This window comes from Falco punctatus, assembly GCF_963210335.1.
Source record: "Falco punctatus genome assembly, chromosome: Z".
Taxonomy (NCBI): Eukaryota; Metazoa; Chordata; class Aves; order Falconiformes; family Falconidae; genus Falco; species Falco punctatus.
In genome coordinates this window covers 61,411,072-61,425,155 of record NC_137586.1, presented here as the reverse complement: position 1 = coordinate 61,425,155, position 14,084 = coordinate 61,411,072, and the positions used below count along the sequence as shown (strand labels likewise).

Below are 14,084 nucleotides of genomic sequence, written 5' to 3'. Positions count from 1 at the left end.
GTTCTCTTCAAGCTTTAACATAAGCCAAAGTTATGGATAAGGAGCAGCCATAGCAACACAGAGAAGCTGTAAAAGCCGACTTCCCATCACCTATGCACTCCTTTGATAACCCTGACAACTTTTCTTGCAAATCTGAGCAGCCAAAAGGATCCTGATCTCATAGCACATGCGGAATGGTCACTTGCTTCAACCCGGTCTACTGGGGTTCCATCTGTTAGAGAAGGGGAAGAGCATCTTTAATCATAGGCTCACCAAGCTGGCCAAGAGGGCTTTAAACAAAAGTTGCTCAGAAGGGGGGGAACCTCAATCCATCCCGTTCCTACCAGTGTGGTGCCAGTGCCAGCAACAGATGCCCAGAGCCTAGAAAAGGGTCACAGGTCTGCAGGAGAGCACCAGAAGAGCAGTACAAAGGAATTGCAACCACTCCAGTCCCAGTTAACTCAGCTTTATTAGGGGCCCAACTTAAATGCCTCTACACAAAAAGAGACAGCATGGGGAGTAAACAAGAGTCACAGACATGCACACACCCGCAGGGTTACAATCTTGTTGGCGTCACAGAGACATGGTGGGATGGCTCCTATGACTAGAGTGTTGGAATGGAAGGATACAGGCTCTTTAGGGAAGACAAGCAAGCAAGACAAGGGGGTGTCACCCTGTATGTCAAACGCCAGCTGGAGTACATGGAACTCGGCCTGGGGATGGATGAGGAGCCAACTGAGGCTTCGTGAGTCAGGATTAAAGGAGGGGCAGGGACAGCTGACACTACAGTGAGGGTCTGCAGCAGGCCACCCAACCAGGAAGACTGCACGGATGAGGTCCTTTATAGACTCCTTCACAGAGGAGCAGTCTCATGTTCACAAGCCCTGGGGGACTTCAAACACACCAGTATCTGTTGGAGGGACAGCACAGCAAGGAGGATCTTGGAATGTGTTGATAACTTTCTTCTCCAAGTGACTAGAGGTGTCAATGAGTAGAGAGGTGTTATGCTGGACCTTGTTCCCACCAACACATTGGGCCTGGTGGGGAATGTGGGGAATGAAGCTCAAGGGCAGCTTTGGCTGCAGAGACCATGAAGCAGTGGAGTTCAAGATCCTTAGGGCAGTGAGGAGGGCGCACAGCAAGCTCGCTACCGTGGGCTTCGGGAGACCCAACACTGGCCCCCTCAGGGATCTGCTTGGTACATCACAATGGGAATAAGCCCTGGAAGGAAGAGGGGCCCAAGAAAGCTGGTCAGTATTCAAGGATCACCTCCTCCAACCTCAGGATTGGTGTGCCCCAACAAAAAAGGAAGTTGGCCAAAAAAAGCCAGGAGGCCTGCATGGATGAAGGAGCTCCTGGACAAAATAAAGCACAAAAAGGAAGCCTACAGAGGGTGGAATCAGGGACAGGTAGCCTGGGAAGAACACAGAGAAATTGCCCAAGCAGCCAGGGATCAGGTTATGAAAGCTGAAGCCCTGGTAGAATTAAATCTGGCCAGGGATGTCAAGGGCAACCAGAAGCTCCTATAGGTACACTGATGATAAAAGGAATACTAGGGAAAATGTGGGCCCTCTCTGGAAGCAAACAGAACTGGTTACCCGGGACATGAAGGCTGAGGTACTCAACAACTTGTTTGCCTCAGTCCTCACTGGCAAGTGCCCCATCCACACCATCCAAGTTGCAAAGGCAGGGAGTGGGACAGTGAACCACCCCAGGTGGAGATCACGTTTGAGATCAGCTAAGTAACCTGAAGGTGCACAAGTCCACGGGACCTGCAATGCATCTGTAGGTTTGGCGGGAACTGGCAGATGAAGTTGCTATTTGAGAAGTCATGGCCAGCCAGTGAAGTTCCCATGGACTGGAAAAGGGGAAACATAACCTGAATTTTTAAAAAGGGAAATAAGGAAGACTAGGGAACAACAGGCCAGTCAGTCTCACCTCTGTGCCCAGCAAGATCGTAGAGCAGATCCTCCTGGGAACCATACTAAGGCACATGGAAAACAAGGAGGTTATCAGTGACAGTCTACATGGCTTAACTAAGGACACAATGTGCCTGACAAATTTGGAGGCCACCTATGATATTACAGTGTTGGTAGACAAAGGAAAGCGCAACTGATGTCACGTAATTGGACCTGTGCAAAGGATTTGATACTGTCCCACACAGCATCCTTGTCTCTAAATAGGAGAGACATGGATTTCACTCAGTGGATAAGGAATTGGCTGGATGGTTGCACTCAAAAAGTTGTGGTCAATGTTCAAGTGGAGACCAGCAATGAGTGGTGTTCCTCCAGGGTCAGTACTGGGACCAGCGCTCTTTAACATCTTTTGTGGGTGACATGGACAGGGGGATTGAGCACACCTTCAGTAAGCTGTGTGGTGTGATCAACAGGCTGGAGGGAAGGAATGCCATCCAGAGGGACCCTGACAGGCTAGAGAGGTGGGTATGTGCAAACCTCGTGAAATTCAATGGTCCTGCACACAGGTAGGGGCAATCCCAAGCACAAGTACAAGCTGGGTGGAGAACAGATTGAGAGCAGCCCCAAGTTGATGGACCTAAGAGGTGTTGGTGGACAAGAAGCTCAACAAGACCTGGCAACGTGTGCTTGCTGCCAGAAAGTCAACTGTATCCTGGGCTGTGTTAAAAGAAGTGTGACCAGCAGGTTGAGGGAGGTGATTCCCCTCTACTCCCGTCTTGTGAGACCCCACCTGGAGTGTTGTGTTCAGCTCTGGCGCCCCCAACACAAGGAGGACATGAGCCTGTTGGAACAAGTCCAGAGGGCCACAAATATGATCACAGGGCTGGAGCACCTGTCCTGTAAGACAGGCTGAGAGAGTTGGTATTGTTCAGCCTGGAAAAGAGAAAGCTCCAGGAATACAGCAGCCTTTCAGCGCCTAAAGGGGGCCCACAAGAAAACTAGAGAGGGACTTTTTACAAGGACATGTGGTGACAGAACAAGGGGTAACAGCATTAAACTGAAAAAGGGTAGATTTAGATTAGATACCAGGAAGAGAATTTTTAGTGTGAGGGTGAACAGGCACTGGAATGGAACGTATCACCCAGAGCAGCTGTGGATGCCCCACCCCTGGAAGTGTTCAAGGCCAGGCTGGATGGGGCTTTGAGCAACCTGGTTTGGTGGAAGGTGTCCCTGCCCATGGCAGCGGGGCTGGAAATAGATGATCTTTAAGGTTCCAATCCAAACCATTCTATGTTTGCAGATAATTTCTTCCAGGATACACGACTGAAGAGTTCCATAATGTGATGGCATTAAAAAAAAATAAATTTACATCTATAGAACAACAGAACTACACTATTCATTTCAGTCTTATGCTAAATGCAATGAACCCATCTTTCAAATTTTCTCATCAAAACTGCATACATTTGTATTAGTTACTCTGTTAGTATGTGTCTGCAGCTGGAGCATGCAAAATACAGCAAAGGCCTTGTTCAGGAGATTCTTATGCTGTGAGGCAGTACTCTCAAACAGCAGTTTCAGACAATCCCATTTATGAAATCCCAGCCTCTGCCCAAACTTTTGTTATCTGAAACCTAAACATAGATTCATAAAAACTCCACCTGATGCAATTAAACTTTCTCACAATTCAAAGCTTTTATTCTGGTAATCTTTTATCTCCTTCAGAAAAGAATCCTAATTTTTCTAAGAAATTGAGCCTCCAAAATTAGAGCAAGAAACCTGGTTGTAAAGAATTGGTGGGGTTTCTCTGGTTTAGTTGAGTTTTTTTCCCTAGTTCCATTATTTGTAGTGCAGCTAGCAATCTTTGCTTTCAGAATTAGCTATCTCAGGCAAAATAGTGGACACAGCTTGTCAAAGTAAAAAGAAAACTGATTTTTATCTTTACAGGAAAAGCACTGATTACAGAGGAATGCCATTTTTATATTCATTTGTTTTAAACTAATGTTAATACATTTTAAATAAATCAGACTTGTTTTATTTTTGCATCAACAGTGTTTTTTATTAAGCATAATATAGGTTTTGGTTTCCTGCATAGAAATTACATTCGGACTTCCCCCCCCACACACACTGTCTGGTTTCTTCATTCTGATTTATATTTTTGGTCATGAAAGCATAAGGTAACTAGCTATGTTACCTACAGCTGTCCAGCTGTTGTTCATTGTCAGCAAACACTAACACAACATTAATATCTAAGCTGCACGTATAATTGCTCCAACTGAAGTAAATAAAAATACTCGGTTATGTATGCTCTAAAATAATTTGCCATATACAGATGTATAAAAACAGCGTCAAAATCCCAGTATAATTCTTGGAATCTAGTATTTTGAGAAATAAATTGTACTATTATTCTGAGGGGAATTTTATGCAGACAAAATCCTTAAGTATTTTATAGCAAAGCACTTTTCATATAAGTTAACACACAGAGACTCTGATTGAAGAGAGTCTGCAAATGAATCCAAATTTCCTCAAGTTGCATTGACAATCTGGATACTTCTTCCAGTAGGTTTGGCTCGGATGAGAGAATCTTAAGATGTAACTGAAAATGAAAACCAGCAGTTAGTGAACAAATACAGACAATAAAAATACTGAAAGATCAGTTTTCTCATTCAGTTCCATACTTTGCTCTCAGGAATGTCTCAACCAAGGGAAGGACTCTTTTCCCTCAATTTATTCCCTCCATTTAATGCTGACTCCCTTTTACAAGTCTTTTTACCCCCACATATGTACTAGGTGCTTGCTTGCTTTACTAGATCTTCTTCTGTCACTGCCGCTGTATTTCTAGTCAGTAACCTTCTCCTCTTTTCAACCGACATCACAAATTCTTCTTTAGACTAGAAAGGCTAAACAAAGGATTATCATTTTAACTGTCTGTGTTGCATAAAGAAGGAAGAACGATGCCAGCACACTCTATACTAATACATGGAGAGCCATCATCCTTGTGTAATAAACCGTAACCTTGGCAAAGCATAAAAAATCCCAACCTCTCAATTTTGTAGAGGCAATACATTATTATCACTCTTATTGATTAAATAGTTATTTTCCTGGCTACAATTTAAATCTAGGAGTCTTACTAAGCTCAGAGCTGTTTTACTTGGAACCTACAACAAAAGTTATTGGTGTTCATGTGTCACAGGGTGAGTTTATATTATTCTACTCTAGTACAGACCGAGAGTACATTTCTGAGGCAAATCACCTAGCTGTCCCTAGTCTATACTGCAAGAGCTATATCTCTTTTGTACGAAACCAAATGAATTCTAGCATCTAATATTGCAACTATTAATCATATCCAGTCCACGGGACCAGACCAGTAAGAAATAGACATGCAAAAAAGTCACTGGTGAATATAAAGACCTCAACCCCAAGTGCTTCACTCTACAGATCAATCTGTCTGCACTACTTACTCTTGTGGAAGCCACCCCGCAAATTCTATTTAACCCCAACAAAAGGAAAAGAGCATATCTGTCCAGCATTACACTATCTTTAAAACCAACCTCTGCACTATGGCTATTAAGACATAGTCGGTTAAATAGACAGTATTACATCTGTCTGAAGGTTTATAACAATGTTTCCTAGTAAACTGTAATTAATTGCTTAAACAGCTTCATAAATCAAAGTACTTTGACAAGGTAAGCATTTGTACAGCAGAAGGGTTTCAACCTTCTGCAGAACCACTTTCTGTCTAAGAGTAACTGCTACTATATTTTATCACAATAACTTTCTAACTTACACACACCTGGGAATAATTTCATTAGCTCCGTAATGCTTAACAGGTAACAGAAGAAAGGCAGCCCACTGACACTGAAAGTAAGTCAGGCTTGCAATGTCTAGTGGGAAGTTCAACAAAATGCCTGTTTACCACATACTGTGCACTGAATTCTTTTCTTACTTAAGACATAGCATATCTTAGCTTAGCAATTAACAACCATTAAGAAATTGGATATATTACAAAAAATAAAAACAATTCTAAGTTACAAATACTAGAATAAAAGTTGTCTGGCACGGTCCTCTTCACCATTACCTGTTTTTTGCAAGCTTTTCTGACTGTGACCAGATGAGTTATCAAATTATCCAATACACTCAGTCATTTTAAAATCACCCCCAACAACAAAAAAAAAATATCACTTAAGATAATTCTTTTGATGAGACAATTTACATCCTTTTACTGGACAACCATAATTTTAAACAAGACTAACATAAAATCATAGAAGAAAATAGTTACCTTTAAAAATAGTGCAAGGTATGCCTGAGCAAGTTCAAAGTTGTACTTCTTGTTCAGCATCATCCCAACCATTTTCAAAAAGCTTAGCATCACCTCCACTGAGCCACCACCTTCAGGGGCCAAACCCCTTAGCTCTATCTCAATATTTGATGGTCCCAAGCTTTTCAGTAAGTTAAGTGGAGCTGTATCTGTGTTAAAGCATTGAGGGATACCTTATCAGTAACACTTGCAGAAAAGAAACCTTACAAGTTCTTCATGCAGACACATTTATTCTAAAATTCTTAAGCAGTGACTATATGTTTCAAGTTTCTACTGTTTCCTTACTTGTTTGCCATAAAATGCCATCTTACCTTTAATTTACTGTCCTATCACATACCTACAGAGAAGTACGTATCTAATAATACAGTTGCATTTTCTTTGTAAGTTCACCTTGGAAGAGACAAATAACATCTTTTTATTTTTATCTCTTCCCTCCCCCCCATCTCTGTCTTTTAAGCTCAACAGAAGTTCTTATTAACCACATAAAATTATTTTTATATCTCTTGGCAAAAAGAATTTATATACTTGGGACTTAAAGCTGTCACTGCAAGTAGATCCTAGAAGAGACAGGTTACTATTTTTACTAGGAATCTTTACAGTGTTTACTCTTACTGTAAGACATTAGGCTAAACTGAGGATCATCTGGTGCATCTAAGGTAATTATCACTTTTATTAAGTGAATTCCTCCTGCTTTTCATGGGACCTGAGGGCTGATAGGGCAGGGGAAATCTTTTCCCTGGTAAAAATATATACAATTTACAAACTATTAGCCCCTCTTCATAAATTTTCTTCCTAGGGATTTCTACAATCCTACCTAATATTTGAGAATTCCATACATTTGCTTTAAAAATGCAGAAGTAAAAATACATATTGTTGCAAACACAGTTGTCTTCTAATTAGTATTTATTTTGCTATGAAGTTGCTGAGCAACTTCTTAAATTCTCATATCATGGTAACTAATGGTATCAGACATTGCCTAATATTCCTTGGGTGGTATAAATCTGTTTCCTGCTGTATTTGATTCCTATGAAGATCATTAGCTAGTTTTAAATGTAACTGTGATATTAGCAGTGCTAAACAGACACATTAACTCATTTTTATGCTGTGACGTTTAAAAAACAAGCATGGAACATACAATGAAATTGTCACACATACTATACATTAAAAGTGCCCAGCTCGACCTATGTTCCACAGTTCTGATCTGAAGTATGAAACCCTGTCTCCACCCCAATGGTAAGACAGGATGGCTTCTGGTATAACACTATTTATTTGAATAGCCTAGTCACCTCTAAAAAGAGATGCTTGTAAACTAGCAAGCACAGAGCCATGTTACACACCAGCAGCTTCCCGAGTCAGGATCAACACGCTCCCTGGATTGGGATTACAGCAGACCCTGGAGCGCACCTGCCTTACAGCAGAGGTGGCCTGAGGCAGGCCCATGGGACCACTACTGCAATGCATCATGAAGCGTACTTGCTCCCTGGTACAGCCAGCCTCTAGGTGGTGCTTGGTTAGGTTTTTAAATATTCACCTGATGTTTCACTCTTCTGTGAGCAGCTCTGAAGCAGCTTAATGGAATATTATCAATTGAAATACTAAAAATACAGCATAAATCCACACTTTGCAATAGATAATGAAGTTCTGCACACAAAATGTTCTAAGTGAAGCTAAGTAAGCTGGTCACCTCAAGAGTTTAAGAAGGGGTGGAAAAATTCCCAGCAGAACTAGCTTGTGGACAAGCTACCAGTGACTGTCCATTTACAGTTCCAAGCCAAGATATATTAGCACCGATTTAAAAAAAATCTGAATTTCAATGATTCTGTAGCAGCAAAAGTTAAACAGTGAAAACAGCAGGAGCATTTCACAGGTAACTTAAGTGACTGAACTTCAAAATGTACTGAATGTTAAAAGAAATCCAAAAGCTTATTTTTATATAAATTCTTTCTTCTTAGGTTTTAAATTAGAAAGCAATAAATTGAAGCTCTTAATTTTGCTGAATGTTTACGGAAGCAGCCCTTGAAAACAGAACTTGCTAGGCAAATTATGTTTTTCATGTTTCAGTGATATCACCAGACTATTCCTTACCAGATCATTCCCTTCCTTACTTAGCCTACAAATAATATACACAGCACCTTCTCTGGGTGAGATCATCACAATGTCCAAAAAAATTTAACCATCTCAGGAATGTTACTTTCTTTCTGCATATGGGTTTTAGCCAGAACTGGGCTCCATGCTGCAGGCAAGCTGCAGTACCAGTGGATCTTCGATCTAGACTGACACTCTATATATTGGTCAGCTTTATACATAACGGGTCATTCTCTTTGCCTCTGGTACTGTACTATGCATATTTTTCTCCTTGCATACATTACAATTCTGGCATTAGAAATCAAATGTTTATCAAAATACTATTAGCAACTACATTTTCAGTGAAATGTCTTGTTAACTTACATTCATTACTGCTCAGGGCTTCTTCAAGATGTACGTAGAAGTCAGATTTCTGTGCCAGTACTCCAAGGTTTACTACCTTCGACTAGACCATGAAAGTATAAGAGAGTGTACATGAATATGCAAACATATTTTTACATCTCAATTGAGTCCTTCCCTCCTGACAGAATAAAAGACTTTAAGAAAGCAAGCATTAATGTAAGTGCATAAAAACTAGTACTTCAAAGACTTTAACAAGATTTCACTCAGCACTAAAAAACACTTAAGATTTTCTTTTAAAATACAGTAGATAAACACTATTGTATCTATTTCCTGGTTTTACCTGTGCATCATTTTCTTCCTCTGGAGCAATGTATCGAGGTGTCAGACCAGGAACTGTTGGGATGAAGAAAGGGGCCGACTTGGGAACTTTTGGTGGCTCTCTTGGTTTATTTTTTTTCTGTTAATTAGATATTTGAATTAAAGATATCATCATCATAAGAAGAAGAATGTGGCAATTTTTTGTTAAGAGTTTAATTTTTAAAATACTATGAACACTGTAAGGAGTAACTGAAAAATAAATATATACATATAATGTTTTACCACTAAATATGTAGCAACAATTTAGAAGAAAAACAGCCCCTCTCCAAAATCCCCAAAACTGTGAAAAAAACCATATCGTCTTCTACTGCAAAATTTTGAGAAATACCTGAAAAGTGCGATCAAATGTTGTCATCAGGTAAATGCAGCTCAAAGAACAAGAAGAAACATATCTGGCTGTATACAACTATTTTTTGCCCATTCCCTCTTTTTCTAGTTATGGGAAGGCTACACAGCAATTTGGAGACATAACCCAGAACAGCTTTACAGGCACTTACTAGCTGCATTGACATGGAAATACCTGTCTTCAGACAGCTATTTTGCATGTTGCAGAAACAGCAACAGCAAAAGTTATAAAACAGTTTCTTCGAGATTTCTTGAACATCCAAGAGAAAGGTTAAGACAGCGATGTGCTTTACATTACAGGAGAAATAGCCCTTATTTTACCTCCTTCAAAAATACCATTAAAATACTACAGTAAATAAGCAATGGTGTGCATAATATCATTACCTTGATAACATCAAGACTGAGGAGATTTTTCCACCTTGATTCTGGTAATGAGGAAAGGGTCACCAACTGCTCTCCCAACTGCTCAGGTGAGACATATTCTATCATTTCATCACATGTTTCTTCATCACCTGCCACATCTATAGCTTTCAAGAACAGATATGTTTTATGAGCATATATAGTCCACATTATCAAAACATGATGATTACTTCCTTTCCAGTTTTTGAAACACACACACACGTAACAGCTATATATATATGGGTGCTAGCACAATATACAGCTGAAAGGCTACAGAAAATCTTTTTTAACCCATATGAAACATTAAATTGTGAACAATCATAGCTAAAATGCAGCACTGGATAAACAAGATTTTGAAGACTAACAGGATTTAGGTGCTTTGGCTGAAATGTTATAAAAGCAATTTATGGAATTCCTGCATAAAGAAAACAATGGATTACATTTAAAATTTTGTTCACTGTTTTAAAATAAAGACATAGGTACTTCAGTTCTAAGTTACAAAACTGTAAGATCTTTGCATTTAAATACACACAATGTTCACCATGTGTTCACAGGTATGACTGAAATGGCACATAAAAATGAAGACAATCTCAACATTTAAGCACAACACCCCACAAAAAAAGATATGCAGTTTGTTGCTACGTTTTCTCTAAACTACTTATGTGGTCTTCACCAAACACATCTACTTTCCCTTCCTTTTTGCAAAATATTACATGGCTAAAACTATGAATGTGATACAAAAGCCTAAAACAACAAAGAAATGTAAACCATTAAAAGATCTGAGCATCTAAACAGGAATTTTATTTGCTGAAGACAGAAAGCTACTTAAAGCATTCAGCCAGAATCAGTTTGTAAAATTAAAACATAAAAAGCTGTGGGGTGAAACCCTGTCTCCCTAACTTAGGTATCTAAAATAAGTATGTGCTTAATAAAGCAGTCATCATCAAGTATGTTCCAACGCTGTTTTGTCTGGTCAATAGCTAGGTGTGTTTCTCCTCCAGAGAGACATCTAAATGTAGGCACTGTGAAACATGGACAGACAAGATCCCCATCTAGAGGCCTTCAGAAGCACAACCATTTCTATTAAATGTATATAAAAAAAAATAAATGTAATTTAGGCCTTTCACTAGTGCCTTAGTGAAAGCACTGAGAATCTAGTGCAGGTACATGGCAGGTCAGCCAATTCTCTTGCCAACACAGTATAGAGCAGGAAAACTACCATGGCATACAGGCAGACAAAAATGTTGGAGGGAAGTAAAATGAAGAACAATCAATCTCCTTCCCACCACCAAACAGTAACATTGCTTTCAAACAGGAGATTCTGTAGTTAAAGAAAGCCAACAGATAGCACAGATGTTTTTATTACCTACAAATCTCCTTGAAGATGTGGAGGTCATCACAATGTAATTCTTTATCTCTGAATACAGAAACGTGACTAGATTTTAGCAGATAATGCTGGCATATGTATGACTATGTATACCAAAAATAGTAGAAGCAATAGAAACAGTTTAGAGAAAGAATGCTAAGACACAATGAGTTTTCACTAAGGAAGCAAATAATCTTCAATTTGAAACATAACACCAAACTGAAAATTAAATACTCTTTCATCTGAAGATTACCTTGCACAGGGCAGGTGCTAGGACATGTCACCACAGAAGGCTCATAATCTGCCGGAAGAGGCCGTAAAGAGACAAGTGAATACAGAGAACGGTTTGACCTGAAAAATAAGGTAGACATTTTAAAAAAAATTTCAGGTGAATTAGAACAAGTACTTTAGACATAATTTTTACTGCAGTCTGTGGCAATTCACCAAAGGTTCCATTCAACATTAGTTTTCCTCATCTACCAGATAAACAAGATATGAAATGTAGCAATATACATCATCTGAAAACCTGAAATATAATGCTGAAGTATTATTGTCAAAAAACTGTAATACACATGGCATGAACTAAGACTACTTCAATCATTGCCAGTTACTGTATTTACCTGAAATTGCAAAACTGCCTATTTAAAAAGCTTGCTTTGTACTTGATACATACAATGCACTATGCAAATATAAATGAATCATTCTGCTTTCACAGAATTTTAGATTGGTACTCTTGGCAAATTTTCTTGAGGTTTGGAACATGCACACAAGTCATTCTGGCAAATGATTTTTTTCTGTCAATATAAAACAGGGCTACGGAAATACATCTGTTATTATTCACGATGAAACACTTTCACTTAAGCATTGAACTCAGGCAAAACTACAAGCAACAAATTAACCTGAAGGATCTATCTATCAAGGGGTGGGGGTGGGGAGAAGGAATCACTTAAGAGGTGTGTTACTTCAGTGCTAGACTTAACCAGTCATTTGCTTTAAAACCGTATCAGGAAGAAATTGAACTAAAGCACATTTTACATCTGTGCTGATGACACATTAATAAACAGAAATAATTACAGCTTCCAAATTCTACTCAGAAGTCTCAGACAACACTGTATACCAGGACAAGAAGAAAAGCCCTTCAGCAAGTAACACAATATGAGCACTGACATTTCAAAAGAGGTTAAAAAAAATAGTAGAGTCCAAGAAAAGCTTTAGTGATGCCATAAAAGGTATTCTTTAAAGTAAGAAAGAAACATTTAGAGAAGAGATAATTTAATTGTCAGAATAAATATCTTAACTGCAAGAGATTCCAAGATTTATGAATCACAGTAATACATAACATGTGTCTTAATTAGAACCAGAGAAGACAAAACCCTGCAGATGATACTTCACAGAAAAATTTTCTATTTGTGATAAAGGTGATTTTCCCCCATCTGAAAATCTGTGTAGAAATAGATAAATTATGTACTCACCACAAATAAATTCCAAGATCATCCACATGTGCTGAAGCTAGAAAGTCTCCTGTAGGAGACATAGTAAGGCTTACAGCTGCGGAGTCTACCAAAAAACAGTCTACGAGGCTAAAGAGAGAAAACACAACAGAAATTCTCAGTAACATGAATTCTCTATGTATATCTGAATTACAGCACAAATACAACTGAATGCAAGCCGGACACTGGAAGTATATATACAAACTAGTGTATTAGAAGTATTCAAATATGACATACAAACTTGGCAGATGAAAACCAAACACTGTGTAACAAACCACTCACTTCTACAAAATTCTCTAAAATTAGCTAGAGCTTGTACATTTATGTTACCTCCCTAGACATCCACGGACATCCACATTCTGTGGAAAATACGATGAACCATCTGTCCACACACAACTCCTTATGCCTAACATTAACCTTTTTAGCGGCCATAAATTTCATACTTCCAATGAGCCCCATGGTGCTCTGACCTCATCTTTTAATGCTCTGCTATTAATTGTCAATTCCCCCTCTCAAAATACTTCATATACACCTGGCTAACACTAGGATATAATACTCCTACAGCAAAGAATGAACAGTACACTGAAAATTTTATTATCTGCACCAGTTTATTTTGACATTACTGTACCTTCAGTCTGATATACCACTCCTTGATCATTCATTTCACTATTGCAGAGAACTAAAAAAACCTATCCCATAAAGTTAAAATATTCAGTAGCAGGCGACTACTTCAACAATAAGCAACTTCCGAGTACTGGATGATGCACACCATCCTAGTAGACTTACACTCAAGCCCAGGTTCTGCTTGTCGCTTTTTGAGACATAAATTTAAGTTACTTCAAATTCTAAGAAGCAGCTGAGTTTGACAACTAGTTCATTGAGAGGAACAAAAAGAATAAATGGAGTGCTTGAATACTTTGCTATTGTTTACAGACCAAAAGCAAAGTGACAAGTGATGAAAGAAGCTAATTCTAGAGCGCCATTCTGTTCACTACCCATCAAAAAAGTACTGAAGTAACAAAACAGTTTAAAATGTAAAATCTTGTAGGCATGTACTTTCTTAGATACTGAGCAATCCTGTGATAGTTTGACAAACCATGTTAAAAATAAAAGCCACTTTTCTCCCCTGAATGAAATGTTTTATTCCTTCTGCATGCTGTTGGACGCATGTTACAAGTAAAAAATAATTCAGTAAGAGCCACATCATTCATCGCTTTCAACATAAAATACACAAACACTAAACCCATAAATGCCAGAACATGTTTCAGTCACCCTGATATATTTTGCACACAGTGCACAATGGCTAGAAAATATACTATAAATACTGGGTTTAGTTTCAATTCCATCCTTTTACCGCATCCTTTACCAGGAACTGAGAAATATTGTTCAGTAAAGCAACCATAAGGAACAACTGCAAACCACAGTTAACATTAAAATTTTCTATTTAATAAACGTAAATCACAATTAAA

At 38.8% G+C, this 14,084-nt stretch overlaps 1 protein-coding gene across 1 annotated transcript in view; it reads right to left on the bottom strand.

Annotated features, from left to right (window-relative positions):
* Positions 1-3,682: 3,682 nt before the first annotated feature.
* WDR36 (WD repeat domain 36) overlaps positions 3,683-14,084 on the bottom strand; it is a 31,530-nt gene continuing 21,128 nt past the window's right edge. The window contains exons 17-23 of the mRNA XM_080371252.1: positions 12,598-12,705; positions 11,379-11,476; positions 9,745-9,887; positions 8,978-9,094; positions 8,659-8,740; positions 6,172-6,359; positions 3,683-4,488 (exon numbers count right to left, since the gene is read on the bottom strand). Of these exons, the coding sequence (XP_080227378.1) occupies positions 4,339-4,488; positions 6,172-6,359; positions 8,659-8,740; positions 8,978-9,094; positions 9,745-9,887; positions 11,379-11,476; positions 12,598-12,705 (886 nt within the window). The 3' untranslated portion in view covers positions 3,683-4,338. The remainder of the gene's footprint in view (positions 4,489-6,171; positions 6,360-8,658; positions 8,741-8,977; positions 9,095-9,744; positions 9,888-11,378; positions 11,477-12,597; positions 12,706-14,084) is intronic.